Source organism: Nestor notabilis, unplaced genomic scaffold (assembly GCF_000696875.1).
Source record: "Nestor notabilis isolate BGI_N333 unplaced genomic scaffold, ASM69687v1 scaffold28288, whole genome shotgun sequence".
Taxonomy (NCBI): Eukaryota; Metazoa; Chordata; class Aves; order Psittaciformes; family Psittacidae; genus Nestor; species Nestor notabilis.
Window position 1 is genome coordinate 4,727 of NW_009941898.1, and position 13,865 is coordinate 18,591.

At 41.1% G+C, this 13,865-nt stretch overlaps 1 protein-coding gene across 1 annotated transcript; it reads left to right on the forward strand.

The window, feature by feature from the left end:
* The first annotated feature begins 3,657 nt into the window (after positions 1-3,657).
* VPS37B (vacuolar protein sorting 37 homolog B (S. cerevisiae)) lies at positions 3,658-6,267 on the forward strand. Its single transcript, XM_010021122.1, has 3 exons — positions 3,658-3,825; positions 4,451-4,533; positions 5,633-6,267. The coding sequence occupies exons 1-3, from the start codon at positions 3,681-3,683 to the stop codon at positions 6,128-6,130; spliced, it is 726 nt and encodes a 241-aa protein (XP_010019424.1). The 5' UTR covers positions 3,658-3,680; the 3' UTR covers positions 6,131-6,267.
* The last annotated feature ends 7,598 nt before the right edge of the window (positions 6,268-13,865 follow it).

Consider the following 13,865-nt stretch of genomic DNA (forward strand, 5'->3'; position numbering starts at 1 on the left):
GTTTGTAAAATCGTGACTGTATTCGAGTTGCATTGCTTTGAGGTTATATCTTTTCTGTTTGTTGTGAAATAAATTCACTCATTCCACAGACTTCAAACTTACCTCTGACATGAAGCATTTAAATGCATTGAACACAGGTGGATGGGTTTTCACCAGCTCCTCAGGTTTTATTTGAGGAACCTGGTTCTTACGATTTTGAGTGAGATTCATTTTATGTTTCTCATCTCTTTAAGTGTCTATTTTTAAAAGAAGCATCACACAGACTAATGCTGGAAGTGAAGACACTTGAATTGATCATTAAATGTCAGTCGTGCTGCTTCTTCAACTTAGGAAAAGCATGCCCTTAGAAGTGCTATAATATGGAAGAAGCTGAATCACTAAGTCTTGTGTAATTTTAAGCACTGTAACTCGAAGTGTGATTATGAACACCTTTTTTCAGTTGTAAAACAAGTATCTTTAAGACTTTTGCTTCAGATTACACTAGACTACAATTGCTGGGTATCAGGTGCTAAGGACAGGACAGGATGTTGCTCAGGTTTAGATGTAGGTAGGTTATACTACTGATTTTTTTTCTTCATTTTACAAGACAAAGTATATCATATGCTGATATTTATTCATCTTTACAAATGTGAAATGATTTGAAAGTAAAGTTATTCAGAAAATCTTGTGTAGAAAGTTAGGCATTTGCTTCCTCCTCCTCGCCTTAGTCCTGCTGAGAGACATTATGGTAGTTGAGGCAGGAGAATTATTCAGAAGTAATGTTTAGAAACACCACAAAAGCCTCATCTGATTTAAGGAAGCTTTTTCCCTTATTCTGTCTGTTTATCTGGAGCTCTTCCCTTTCTTCTTCTTTATATATAATTTCAGTAAAAGGTTCCTTTTCAGGGGTTTGTGCTCTTCCAGGGTTTCCAGGTTTGTGTTTGCTGGCTTTTTTTCTCTCTAGAGGAAATATACGTGTTCTTCATCCTGCAGAAGGATCAAAGTTCACTCATAAAACTGGTCTTCCCAGACTGACTGTGCAACTGCTTTGAAATGAAAGTATCAGCCTTACAAGCAGTGAAAATACAATGACCAAATCAAACTGAAGTCACTTGAAGGAAATAATTTGCTCATTAAAATGGTGAAAGAGGAGAGGCATCAGAAACCATGAATCTTTTTGCACGCAATCTTCTTTGGCTGGCAGTTCAGAAGACAGCCAGTTAAGAAAGCTTGTGGTGATGGCAGGTGATTTGGAAGGAGCTGGGTGCCAGTAATTAAGCTGTTAAGTCATGTGTATTTTAGTTCCCTTCATCATTGTTAGAAAAAGAAATGTAAAATAGGGGGCTTTCTGAAAGCAACAGTCTTAACAGTGTTGGATCGTATGAGCAGACACAAATGGAAGCAACCAGTTCAGTTTAAATTATCTTGCATTGGATTCAAAAGTGAGAAGAGTGGATTTTCTTTTTATTCTTGGAAAGGATTCAAGTTGAACACAAGCGTAGAGCTGGAAGCCTGTTTAGGCTTGATGTGAGAATCTCGAGGAGACAAAACAGCATCGCAAGTACAGCTCCTCCAATTTTCACAATTTGGAATAGCATTCTATTTTGATTGATGTAGAATTTAGGACTCAGCATTATCCTGGATAGGTTTTTTTAAGTGGTTTAGCAAGAATAGGGTGAAGGAGAGTAAAACTTTGGTATTTTAAGAGCAACATCTGGGGACAAAGATGTGTTTAACATTGAGCCAGTTTCGAATTCAGCAGGTTAAGTGGTGTGTAAATACTTCAAAAGGAAGGAATGGCTTTCAAAGACACGGTTGCTATGCTTGGGAAATATTTTTACCTGAGCACCCAGTTCTGTGCTCAGACTGCCAAGGCCACCTGAATTCTGATCCTGTCCTTTCCTGGGCCTTTTAAATAGCTCATTTGGGTTTTGTCTTTTCCTGTTCCTGAGGTGTGGCTCTCCTATATCCACCCATGAGTGTGAAAGGAAGAACACTGTACTCTTAGTGTTTGCACTGAACTGCAACTGTCCATAAATAAAATCTGTTACAGCTAAGCAGGGATGATGTGTGCTAGAAATGGCATGTTAATGTGGGAGGCCATGAAAGGCACACCGAAAGTTTCATTGATTTTGAAGGCAGCTTAATGGGATCAATCTGTTGTGCCATGGGAAAGCTACCCCACTTGTTGATTCTCACTGAAAAGCTGAAATCAGATCCCATGGCTTCTTGTGTTTTGTGGTTTTGTTTATTTTTTATTGTTTTGATGTCTGAATATTTTAATGAATCTAATGTGACATCTAGGACAGGCTTCCCTCAACAGTCAGGTTTCCCATAGCTCATAAAGACTGTCTTGGTAAAATTGTGTGCAAGTGTGCGTATGAGGAAACTCGGAATCTCGCCGAATCTTGGTTTTGTGAGGATTGTCATTTATTCCTTAGGAATAATTTCTTTGGGCTGGGATATGGTAAACAGAATGATTAAACTGAAAATCAAGCTTTTGGTATCAATCCAGGATTGATTTAACATAGCTGGGGAAGAATATTCTGGAGAAGGAACAGTAATGATGCAGTCCTTGTGTTTTGCATTTTAGGATAAGGGATGACATTCTTCTGCAGTCTTATTGCATCTGCTGGGATTCAAAGGGGTTTTTTAGAGCAACTGTTGCTTTATCTGTCAACATTCATCATGGGGGAATAGTAAGAGAGGTGTGTGAGGTGGGGTGAAGCAGCATCTATGTCAAATAATGAGGAAAAGTTCCTACAGAGCACCTGCAGGTAGCAGAGCGTGAATGTAGAAGTCTGATCTGACAGCCAGCGGTCAGACCTTGCGTAAATCTGTGACAAGAATGAGAAGAAGCTTGGGTGACATCAGCTGCACTCCTCTGCCACTTAGCACAAGCATCTCAATGAGTGCCCAGACTAGGTTCTACCCAGTAACACTACTATGGCATCAAAACCTACCTCTTGCGGGCAGTTCAGCGCAGCAGGAACGCAGTTCTTGTTCTGTTCTGGTCGGTCAAAAGCAGCTCTGCCCCACTCAAAGGAGAAGGATTCCAGGGAGTCCTTGTCCACAACACAAACTCTTCAAGTAATTACCATTTCCAGCTTGGAAAGGAAGACTGTTTAGTGAGCTCTCTGATGCATGTGGAAATAAATGTGCAGGAAAGTGACTTCAGTTCAGTATTAATTCCTGCTCAGAAAGCAATTCGTTCACAGGTGCTCAGAGCTGAACGGAGAGATCCTCCTTCGCAGTGCAATTCCTCTGAAAGTCTTTCCTCTGTGAGCTTCAACAGTCCGTTGTCAGTTTAGACGATTTCAACATGCTGTTTGCAGCATAGTCCTTCTTATTCCTTCTAGATAGGCTAGTAAAATAGTTTATCAGTAAAGCAGGAAAAATACAGTTTGTCAGAAAGGATTTCCCAAAGAAATCATGGGAAGGAGTACAATAGCTGAAGCTGACTGTACCCACCAAACAGTAGACATTCCCACTGCTCATAAAAGTCCAAAAGTATTGTTATTACTTGCAGGTCCATTACTATGGTGTTAATTTTTACAGAGAGCTTACTTTAGTAGTATCTTTAGAAGTTTTGAAATTGTCACGTTATCTAAATGACCATTAGTCTTGCTTAATATTTTCACTGTCATTTCATATACTATTATTTGCATTTCCAGGCCCAAAATGTTCAACACAGCAAGGACATGACTCTTGCCAGTAACCGCAGCCTGGCAGAAGGCAATCTGTTGTACCAGCCAAAGTTGGAGTCTTTGAAATCAAACTTGACTGAAAAATACCGTGAGCTGCAAGTTCTTTTTGAAGCATACCAGATAAAGAAAACAAAACTAGGTAATGTTTTCTGTTGACAGTACTGATTTGCTGTTTTCTAAGTGAATGTAAATCTGTTGCATGTTTTGTTTGGGTGTTGGTGTCTCATTTTTAGCTGTGTGAATCAGGGTACAAAATGAAATGTCATTCTTGTCTAGTTTTGAAATAGATCATGCTTCCAATGATTTATTAAGTATGTTACACCTAGTAACAGATACTGTGGATTCTTTCTGTGTGGTTACCTGTCTATTGTTGATCTACTCTTCTCTAAGGTAAAATGCATTTACCTTGCTAAAAAGCAAAACAGTTTGGATTTTCAGGGGCTAAGCATAAATCAAGCAGAATACTGCATTTAACTTTCTCATTTCAAACTGAATCACGAAGTATTGTACATCTGATACTGCACTTGCTCAAGTGCTTTGTCTTTTGATATTACAGCATTGTAATTACATTTCAGCTTTTAGCATTCTGACAATATTCCTGAACTACTTAATCTATTTTCTTACTGTAGAACATCCTGTCTTGAAAAATGGAGTATGCTTGTGGTACATATGTGCCTTAGAAATTCTTATGCTTGCTGGGGCTGTATAGCTTCAAAGTCCCTTAGAGCCAGCTGACATTTACTGTCCTTTTTGTGCCATCACAGACAGACAATCCAGTAATGCTTCACTGGAGACACTGCTAGCGCTGCTTCAGACAGAGGGGGCTAAGATCGAGGAAGACACAGAGGTAATGACAGCACACTTGAGTTCTGCCACTTACACACGTTACTGAGGACTTGAATGTACAAAAGCTGCAGTGAAGTGTTGAACATGTAATAGACGAAAGGGATCTTTTAAAGAATATGGTCTGATCTTTGCTTTCAACTTCAGTGAACAGCCATTTGGTTTCAGCAAGGTTTTTTTTAATCGGAGTGAATTTTTTAGCCTTAATGTCTTTGAAGTTTAAGAGAGAAAATGCTCCTTTTCAGAAAAGAAAGCCCAGCTGTCTTAGTTCCTTGGCTTTGCCTTCAAATTCATAGTGTAGCAATGTGGAATATTTTTTTAATGGTGTTTGCCTGGTGTATGTATTAATCCATTACAAATGTCAGTAACCTCACGAAAAATGGTGGTTTTTTCCTTCATTATTTCTGGTGAAATATTCCATTATGATTTCAACATATCTGTCTAAGGCCAGCAGGCACCACTTGCTGTGAAACAAGTGCTTGAAGAATGGTCTGTTTCAGGATAATGGAGATGTTTGGGTTCGTTTGCTGGTTTGCCTGTAGGACATTTTCTATACCTGTGTCAGGGGAAGAAATCTGCTTACTGGCCTTGAGTTGTGACCACAAAAAGACAGTCCCAGGGCAAGTTGAACTTTGTGATTGTAGGTATAGTCACTTCCCTTTAATTATTAAACATCGTTTACCCAAAGCCGCAAGTATGAAACCTGGCTTAGCAATAATCTGCCTCTCTGTACCGAGTCTTGCAGAGTTAGTGTTTCTGTTGGCACTGCAAGCAGTACTGAGCTGTAACTCAGCTTAACTGACAATCTGGAAAGCTGTTGAATTTGGTCTCTTCCCACCTCTGATGATCAGGGGAATGTTCAGAGCAAGATTCAGATGTTCTTACTGCTGTTGCTTCTAGTATAAATTTAAGCAAAGATTATATTTAACTCCCAGTGCTTCTGAGTAATAACTAACTCAAAATGCTGCTCAGAATTTTTAGTATGCCAGTCATCCTCCATATGCAGGCTAGAAAATCACAGTGCAATCCTATTTTTAGGATATAAGCCATTTAGATCCCTTTGCAGGATGCCATTTTCTAATCTATTGTTCCATTTTTGACAGAATATGGCAGAAAAATTTCTTGATGGTGAAATACCACTGGATTCCTTCATTGATGAGTACCAGAGCAAGCGTAAACTGGCTCACCTGCGACGTGTAAAAATTGAGAAGCTCCAAGAAATGGTGCTCAAGGGACAGAAACTTCCACAGGTTCAGCCACAGGCTCAGCCCAGAGCACCCGAGACAACACCAGCACCTCAAGATTCCTACACTTCGGATGCAAACACTCCTTCGGTCGTGCCCCGACGAATACCACCCCCTCCACCTTCTTCAGTCCCAGCAGGACGCTTTCCTACTCCGTTTACTGCAGCCATGAGTTCAGGACCAGCTCTTTCTTATCCAGGTGCTCCGTATCCTCCTCTCCCACCTCGACCAGGAGTTCAGTCTGCGAGTCAAATGCCACAGCCAGGATACCCATCTCAGTTTGTACCACAGTATCCTCCAGCTCTTCCCCAAAGACCACCTCGCCTTCCGCCACATCCTGGCTTTATCCTCCAGTGAATATTTTGGTGCGCCTAACTTATGTATTGGTGCTTATATTCCCTTCTTCTCCCCATCAGAGACTTCATGTAAGCAATGGAAAACCTCTGTTCTTTGCACAATGGAGTACAAAATTCGAGCTGTGGTGCAGAGGTTTGCAATTGCGTTTGGTAAATGTGATTATTTTTGTTTTCAAAGATCAGTTTGACAACGAGGTTTGTCTGGGAAGGTGATAGGTCTCCAGTTTGTAAATCCATCAAATAGGGAAAGGATGGACAGTGGATTTCCTGACGTTACAAATCGAATCAAGCTCAGAATTCTTTAGAGATGGTAAATCAGCATCCCCTTCTGATGTATTCCCATCGCAGCGGGATGTATGAGTGGCAAACTGGGAGCTATTTGTCTCTCTAAAGAATTATTGATCAGTGCTGGTGCTTGGATAGTAACAACCAGATCTGAATACTGGGCACAGAGTTGCAGTGGGCCATGTCAGCTTCCTTTGCAGTGTGGCCACACAGCAGCATTTGTGGCCAGGTACACGTTTTCAGAGCTCACTGAGCTGAAACTCTTGTCAGAAAACGTTGCATGGTTTTTAGGCAGTACCAAGTTACAAGAGTTTCATTTCTACATTTCAGTTGTTACCTTAGGCTTTTCATAACAAAAGTACGCACTCCTCCCACTCCTGAATAGCTTGATATCCTGGTCTCTTGAAATTAAACTAAACTGTTTGTAGAGCCAGTTTAGAGTTTTATAGAAACTTTACCAGGCAATTTTATTTCCTTGCCTGTTAGAACTTTTTTTATGTTGTTTTTTTCTTCTCCACACCTTGAATACAGAAGTGATTTTTTTACCCAGGTGCTTAGCTTTTGATATCATGTGATTCCAGGAATCCAGGCAGGGTATTTCTTAATCAAATACTGTGTTTTCATATCATGTAATTGCCCACTTGAACCATTTTCATTTTATCCCTCAGTCTCTCGCTTGGCAGAACTATTTTTAACTTACCCATTTCCTTTAGTTTTGCAGTCTTTGGCATGCCCCTCTATCTGGAATTTACAGTTAATGTTTCTCTGCAAGCAGGCAGAACAGAGAAGCTTTTTGAACTCCATGGTGGCTGTTTGCATCTTACATAGTCTATTCTTGACTTCTGCCACTGGACAAGGAGGCTTCTTAAGGGACCTCAGATTTCACTCTCAAATGTGACTCTTGAAACCCAAGGTGCAGACACATGTTGGTATTTTAATCGAGCATGGGGGGGGGCGAGGAAATCTTAACACTCGTTGCTTGCACAGAATGTGTCCCTAAATTTGTTATCAATCAGTCCAGAATCTGTCATAGCCCCTGCATGACTTTAAAACGTTCTCATACCATTCTCCTGGAATGCACTTCATGTTTGGCACTGTCCTACAAACAGCATCAGTCAAAATAGAAAGTCTCTTCTTTTTTCCTTTACGTAAGGCCCTTGATTGTCCCTTAATCATTTCCTCTGGAGTGTGGCGGTTGCTCGCAAATACTGATCTGAAATGAAGCTCATAACAGGAAGCTCTCTATTCTGCAACTATGGTTATTTGGCTTGTTTTGCCTTCGGAGCACAAAGAGCAGAAGGTTGGTCAGTGCTACTGGCATCTGAACCAATTCCCCAGTGCAAGTCTGGAAACCTTCTGTAGATGAGGAATTTTGTGAAGCAATGTGCATTGGATTTGTTTGCAAAGTGTGTTTTTTCTGTATTCTAGTGATGGTACAGGGTGTGTTTCTTTGAAAACTAGTGTAATATCTTTTCTTGGTATTATTTTCTTACTGAAGCTTCGTATCAGCATGGTTAATTATGACTCGTTTCAAAGTAATTTTGCTGTGCTATTAGTGCTGGTATTTGGATGGCAACTCTTGTATCTGGATGCTAAACATAAGTCCGCTGTAGAAATGATTTTTTGTCCTAGGAAGAATTAAGGTGACTGGGGGCTACCAGGGTAGTGACAGAGTACAGAAACCTGTACTTTGAGCCTGCTACACAACAACTAAAACACTCTCAAATCAGTTTTGCTAACACTTAATAAAACCAACCAGGTATATTTTATACACTTATCAAGTGCCAACTTTTTTCCCAAGGGTTGTACATCCTCAGAAGTGGTGGAGGTGATAGATAAGTGTATTGTGAATTTGCACTGCGTTTTCTGTATCTAACTTTATTGGTATTAGTAGTCCAAAAATATTTTTACTACTTGTTAAATTTTCTCTCTTTTTGGTACCTTTTGTGATAACGTGACCTTTCAGGGATACTTTATCTAGAAACAAACTCTTGTGCAAATGAAATACAGACAAAGCTAATGCAATTTTTCTGTCTGAAAGCAAAACAATGCATTATTGCATATGCATGTGGCTGATGTGCCTTAGGATCACTACCTGTGATTGTAATACTAGGATAATAGCATTTTTATCATTTGAATGGCCATTGCTTAACTCTAATTCAAGGGCTCTTCAAGAGCACTTTGTTTCACAGAAAACTCACCCTCATACTTCAGAAGAAACAAAGGCTGTATCTGCTATTTGTAAGCTTATAGTTGCCTTCACCAGTGGGTAAGTTCGAACATAGATGATGTAACTAATGTGATGTTTCAGTTATAGCAACCTCATAACTGAAATCCAGCTGCTCATGGAAAACGTTTTGCCATTAATTGTGTGTGTGTGTGCGCACAAACTGTAAATAAATACTTGACTGGTGGTAATGTTTAAGGGTCAAGGAGAAGGATGACTGTGGAAAGCTGTTTTAAATCCTTTCTACAAAACACTAACCTGAAGGAGCTGGGCAAGAGATGTGTCAGTGCTTTCAACCTATTGCCCTCCGACAGCTTCTCCTGTTCTGTTATAGCTAATAAATAAATTCTGCTATGGCTAGGATGTTAGACTCATACTAATTTGCACTGTTTATAAGATAGTGAGATTAAAATGCCATAGGCAAGCTGAGACTTGAGAGGGGGTGGCTCAGTATGCTTGCCAAAAATATATATATATATTATAATGTTGTCTTGAGGATTTTTAATGTCTGCTGCAAATAGCATATACTTCCCCAAAGCAATTGGAGAGGAGAAAAACCTTTTAAACACGATGTGTAACACGGCTGTAGAGTGTTGGTAGTGTTGAAAATGCTCTCTTTGGATGGCATTACTTTTGCCAGTCTTTTGTATGCAGTTTTGTAAGTTATGACTAATTTGGTTGTATGTGGTTAAGTTGTTTGATTGATTGATGATCAGCATTGGAGGGTTTAACTCAAGGATGAGTTTTGCTGCACTTCAGTGCTGTCTCCTAGAGAAGCAGGGTCAGTTGTTGTGGCACAGCTGATCCACACAGGTCACCTTTGTACCAGTGGCCATGGAGGGACTATTTAGAGTATAAGCTTTCATGTGATGCCAGGAGGCAGAGCCCTGGGCACAGCCCAGTCATGGGGAACCTTTACATTTAATGCCCCAACTTCCACAACCTCAGTCTCGACCTCTTTTGGGACTTCTCTGCCCTCTCAAACTGGAGTAATGACTTACAGAGCTCAAATCAACAATTCTTCTAGCCTGAATCTAGAGCTACTTCACAAGCACCGAGTTCGGAGGAGGTAGAGTCGTCCTGCACCTGAACAGTTCCTCTCTCATCGTGGACGGTCTAACACAGGGGCAGTTTCATATGCCGAGCAAGTTGTGAAACATACAGTGGATTTGTTTGCATAAGTCTTTCTGTAATCTACTGTGGTCTGATTTTAAATAAAATAGCATATCTCTCTTGGTGTCGTGTGCCCGTTGTGGCTGCATTTCATCACAGTTCCTTAATGTTTTTCAGTACTTAATAATGCTGCTTATGAGTTGATACAAAACCAGTTGTAGGTGGATGTAGAACATACATAAGTTTGTAAGAAAATAGCTTTTAATTATTCCTAGTAAATCTGTTGGCCATGTTTTTAGTGGCTGGATGTAGTGAGTCCATTTAGTACGTCACTGATGCAGGGATAGGTATGTTCAGAGTAGGTTCTGCACGTTATAATCATGGCAGTGAGGTAGGTGGACTGTCTTGGCAGGTGGAATCCCTTGGCTTTTGTTTTCGTTTCCTACAATTGGGAATAGTGGAAGTATTCAGAATCTGCACTTGGAAAAGCTGAAGGAAAGGGGAAAGCCACTTCTATTTGTTAAAAGAGGAAAAACTTAGATTCCAGCCAAGTCAGGAGAAATGCGTCAACCAGAGTTATTTAGGAACATGAGTCAGAGGGCAGAAAAGACCTGATGTAATTTTCTGTGTTATCTCTTGCTTTAGTAGCAACGTAAAAAAGAAATCCTGCTGCAGAGTGATAATACATGGAGGAAAATCCTTTTTTTAACTGTTTCTTGTTGCGTTCTTTTGTGGTGGCTACAGAGATCTGGTACCCTTCTGCTGATGCAGAAATGGGAACGTAGAGAGGAGGAAAACTTGCTGTGCTGACTCAGTGCAGGTGGGCGAGGGAAGGAGATGCTGTTATGTAAAAGCTGCAGTTCAGCTCGGCTCTCCTGACACTTCGCAGCAACGCCCGTGTTTTGCAGCTTGAAGAAGGAACATGCCAAACTTCAACAAGCTCCAGATCTGGGGTTTGGGTGGCCCTTCCCTGGGGCTCATGTGCACCAGGAGATGGTTCTGGGTGGGATCGTCCCCTGTGCAAAGGAGAGGTAACCCTCTGTGGTCGGACCTCGCTGGGTAGGGGCCTCGTGTCACTTGTGTGATGGGTAACAAAAAGCAAATAACACAGAAGAGGCAAGGAAGTGGGGTGGTCTTGACTTGCCCCTTCTCTTTGGAAGCTGGCTTCGGAGGCCGTGCAAGCCTACACAGATCCTGGCCTCCTCCGAGTCCTCTTCAGTTGTGTTGATCAACCTGCTACAAGTCTTCTGCAGGTATGACTGTTCACTGCTCGGAGACCTTGTCCCTACAAACAAGATGTGTGTTGCTTTGAGCTCTTCTGAGAGATCTGTGTCTTAAGTTTTAGAGTAGCCTTATTGAGACTCTGGTGCTGCAGTTCACAGCTCGTCCTTAATGGGCAGCCTCTGGTGGGCTCTCAACCTCATTTGAAGTGAAATCTCCATTTTTCCCCCTACCTGCAGGACAAACAGCAGACTGCTGAGGCTGGAAGGCTTAGAAGGGTGTTCCTTGATCCCTGGATTCTGCTGGAAGGCTTAGAAGAGTGTTCCTTGATCCCTGGATTCTGCTGTAAGCTAAAGGCTATGTAGTACTATTATTTCTCTTATTTTAGTGCTATTAGTATTAAATGTATGTATTTCCTCCAACACGCTGAGGGCTGTTTTTTCTGCACTCTTGTAGATGATGTGTTAGGAATTACTTTTTTCTTCAAAGCTAAAAATGTTTCCTATCACCACATAAGCTAATTCCACACCTTGCTACATGCACTAAAAGCTGCACATTATCCTACAATCACTGCTCAGAGGGGCTCATTTCCAAGCTTCATTCCTCTTGAAAGAAGCCGAGCACAGCCTGTGGAGGTGGCAAAGTAAGTGGTGCAGTTCTTAGCACTGGAGTTAATACCACTTTACTGGGAAGATTGTATGATTATGGAGAATGAGGAAATGTAGTAGTGTCCTTTGGGCTGGTGCATGTATTAGTTACCTCATGCTACCAGGCATCATCAGATGGTTTGAAAGGGAGATATGTAACATCTTGTTATTTTTCTGGTTTGAAACATTCTGTTCATGGCTTTAATTAAGGGCTCTTAAAAACATACTTTTACAGCAGCTTTTTTTACCTGACTTTCTAGAACACGTAGTGGCTGTTTTCTATTCCTGTGCTTGATTTCAATGGACTTACTTTCCCCAGTGATCTAAGAGACACTTGTGTTTTGTAAAGGCTGCTCTATAGCAATGCTGTTACTGAACTTGAGCCACTTTATGTTCAAGCTCATTTGTGGTTACTGGAGATTTGGCTGCTCAGGAGCCAAAGGGTGGGGAAAAGAGAGCTTTGATAACACACTACTTGAAAGCTGCTTCAAGAAGACCAAATAGAACTGTGCTAACCTCAGTGGGAACAGAATGGGGCATCTCACAAGTGGTTATTTTCCACTGCTGGAGTTGCAGGAACTGAGTAAAACTTGTTGTCAGTAGCACATCACGTTCAACATCTAATGGTATTTAAAAGCCATTAGCAAATTGGATCCTGTACAGCAGGATGTCTTGATGGAGTCTCAAAATAAACCTTTGCACACAGACTCTGCAGTTGTGATTTAGTTTTGCTCTCTGCTACAAATAGCAAATACTTCCCAGAAGTGCAGGGAGTTAAGAAAATCTTAATTTTGGTGTAAGAATCACTTCAGCACATCCGTTATGCTTCAGGTAGTGTCATTGCTGATACTTTTGTACATTCTGGCCTGGCTTATTTTACCTGTAGCCTCAGTTAAGTGTCCATTTAAGCTAATCATAGTGATGCTGCAGTGCTGTTAACGTCATGTTTACCCATAGCATCATTAAGGCCATGTTTCACTTGAATTCTTTTATCTATAGCAGTGGCCAGACTTATGGTCGTGAGATTCTGAAAGTTCACATTCTTGCTTAATCAGTATTTCCATTACGAAATGTAATGATGAGAGTGGTTAGAATGACGTCAGTCTCCCAGCAAATACATCTTTATCACTGTCTATAAATAGATGATGGGCTATTGTGGGAAGCACTTCCTTGTACTGAGAGAAAAGGTTTCTGAAAGAAACGAGACTCAAAAACGGAGCTGGTCACAGTTGCTGCTCTATTTCGAGAGCCATTGTCACTCGATGTGACAGCAGTTACCCTAAAGACACATCTGGATAACCCTCTCCATCCACTGCTGCGGTAGGTAAGTAAGTTCTCCGTAGCTTCATGGAAAGGCTGAGGAGGATGTAGATCTGCAAGTTGGACAAGATCTTGATGAAATTTGGAGGATGAAGTCAGCTGCTTGCCTTGTCCAGTAACACCAGTATTAACAGCAAAGCCTTTTAATGTGGGACGCGCTTTGTACGTACAATTGGCTGGGAAGTGAGACTTAAGCTGCCCGTAGCTGTTGCTCATAAAAGTGTAAAAATCTGGTTTGTGACATGTAACCTTGTAAATCTTTATAGCAAGAGAGTGCTTCGTAACTAAAATAAATAACAAAATACCTTATAAATGTGTTGAGATGATACAGCAATTAGAATTAACTGCTTTATAGCCTATTGTTAATCACAGGAATGAAACGTCATGGGGTTTTTCTACTGTGCCTTCTATGAAATTTGATTGTAATTGTTTTAGGGGATCACAAGGATGAAAATGTTGATTCTGGACTTTTGGAAAAGGACCCTCACAGATCTCTTCTTAAACATAAGGGTGCTGTATTCACCCTGTCATGGGCATTCTTGCTGAGCTCCTAATGCTTTGGGTGCACCCAAGCAGTGCAGTGACACAGCCCTGCAGCTACTCCCAGTTACTCACAGAATAAACACAATCCACATTCCTTGCAGGTGTGTGCCAATGGTCCTGATGAGCAGCTCTGAGGCTGCAGGTAAGGGCTGGCCTGGCTGGAAGGCAGCACTGCTCCTGCACCCCACTGCTGCAGCTGCTCTTTGGTTATTTAATGACTTACTTTCAGTAAGGCTGAAATAAGAGTCACGTAATTAATGTGCTGCTGCTGTACTTGGGTGAGCTGCTTACTCTGGACTGGTCTTGCCTTAGTGCTGCAGCTATATTGATGGATACGACTGCATTAATACAGACCTACACACAGCCATATGCTCAAATAC

Bases quoted from the DNA above. Each gene is read 5' to 3' on its own strand.
- VPS37B (XM_010021122.1), top strand. From the start codon at position 3,681: ATGACTCTTGCCAGTAACCGCAGCCTGGCAGAAGGCAATCTGTTGTAC. The intron at 3,826-4,450 runs GTAATGTTTTCT...GTGCCATCACAG, and splicing joins GATAAAGAAAACAAAACTAG to ACAGACAATCCAGTAATGCT. The intron at 4,534-5,632 runs GTAATGACAGCA...CATTTTTGACAG, and splicing joins AGATCGAGGAAGACACAGAG to AATATGGCAGAAAAATTTCT.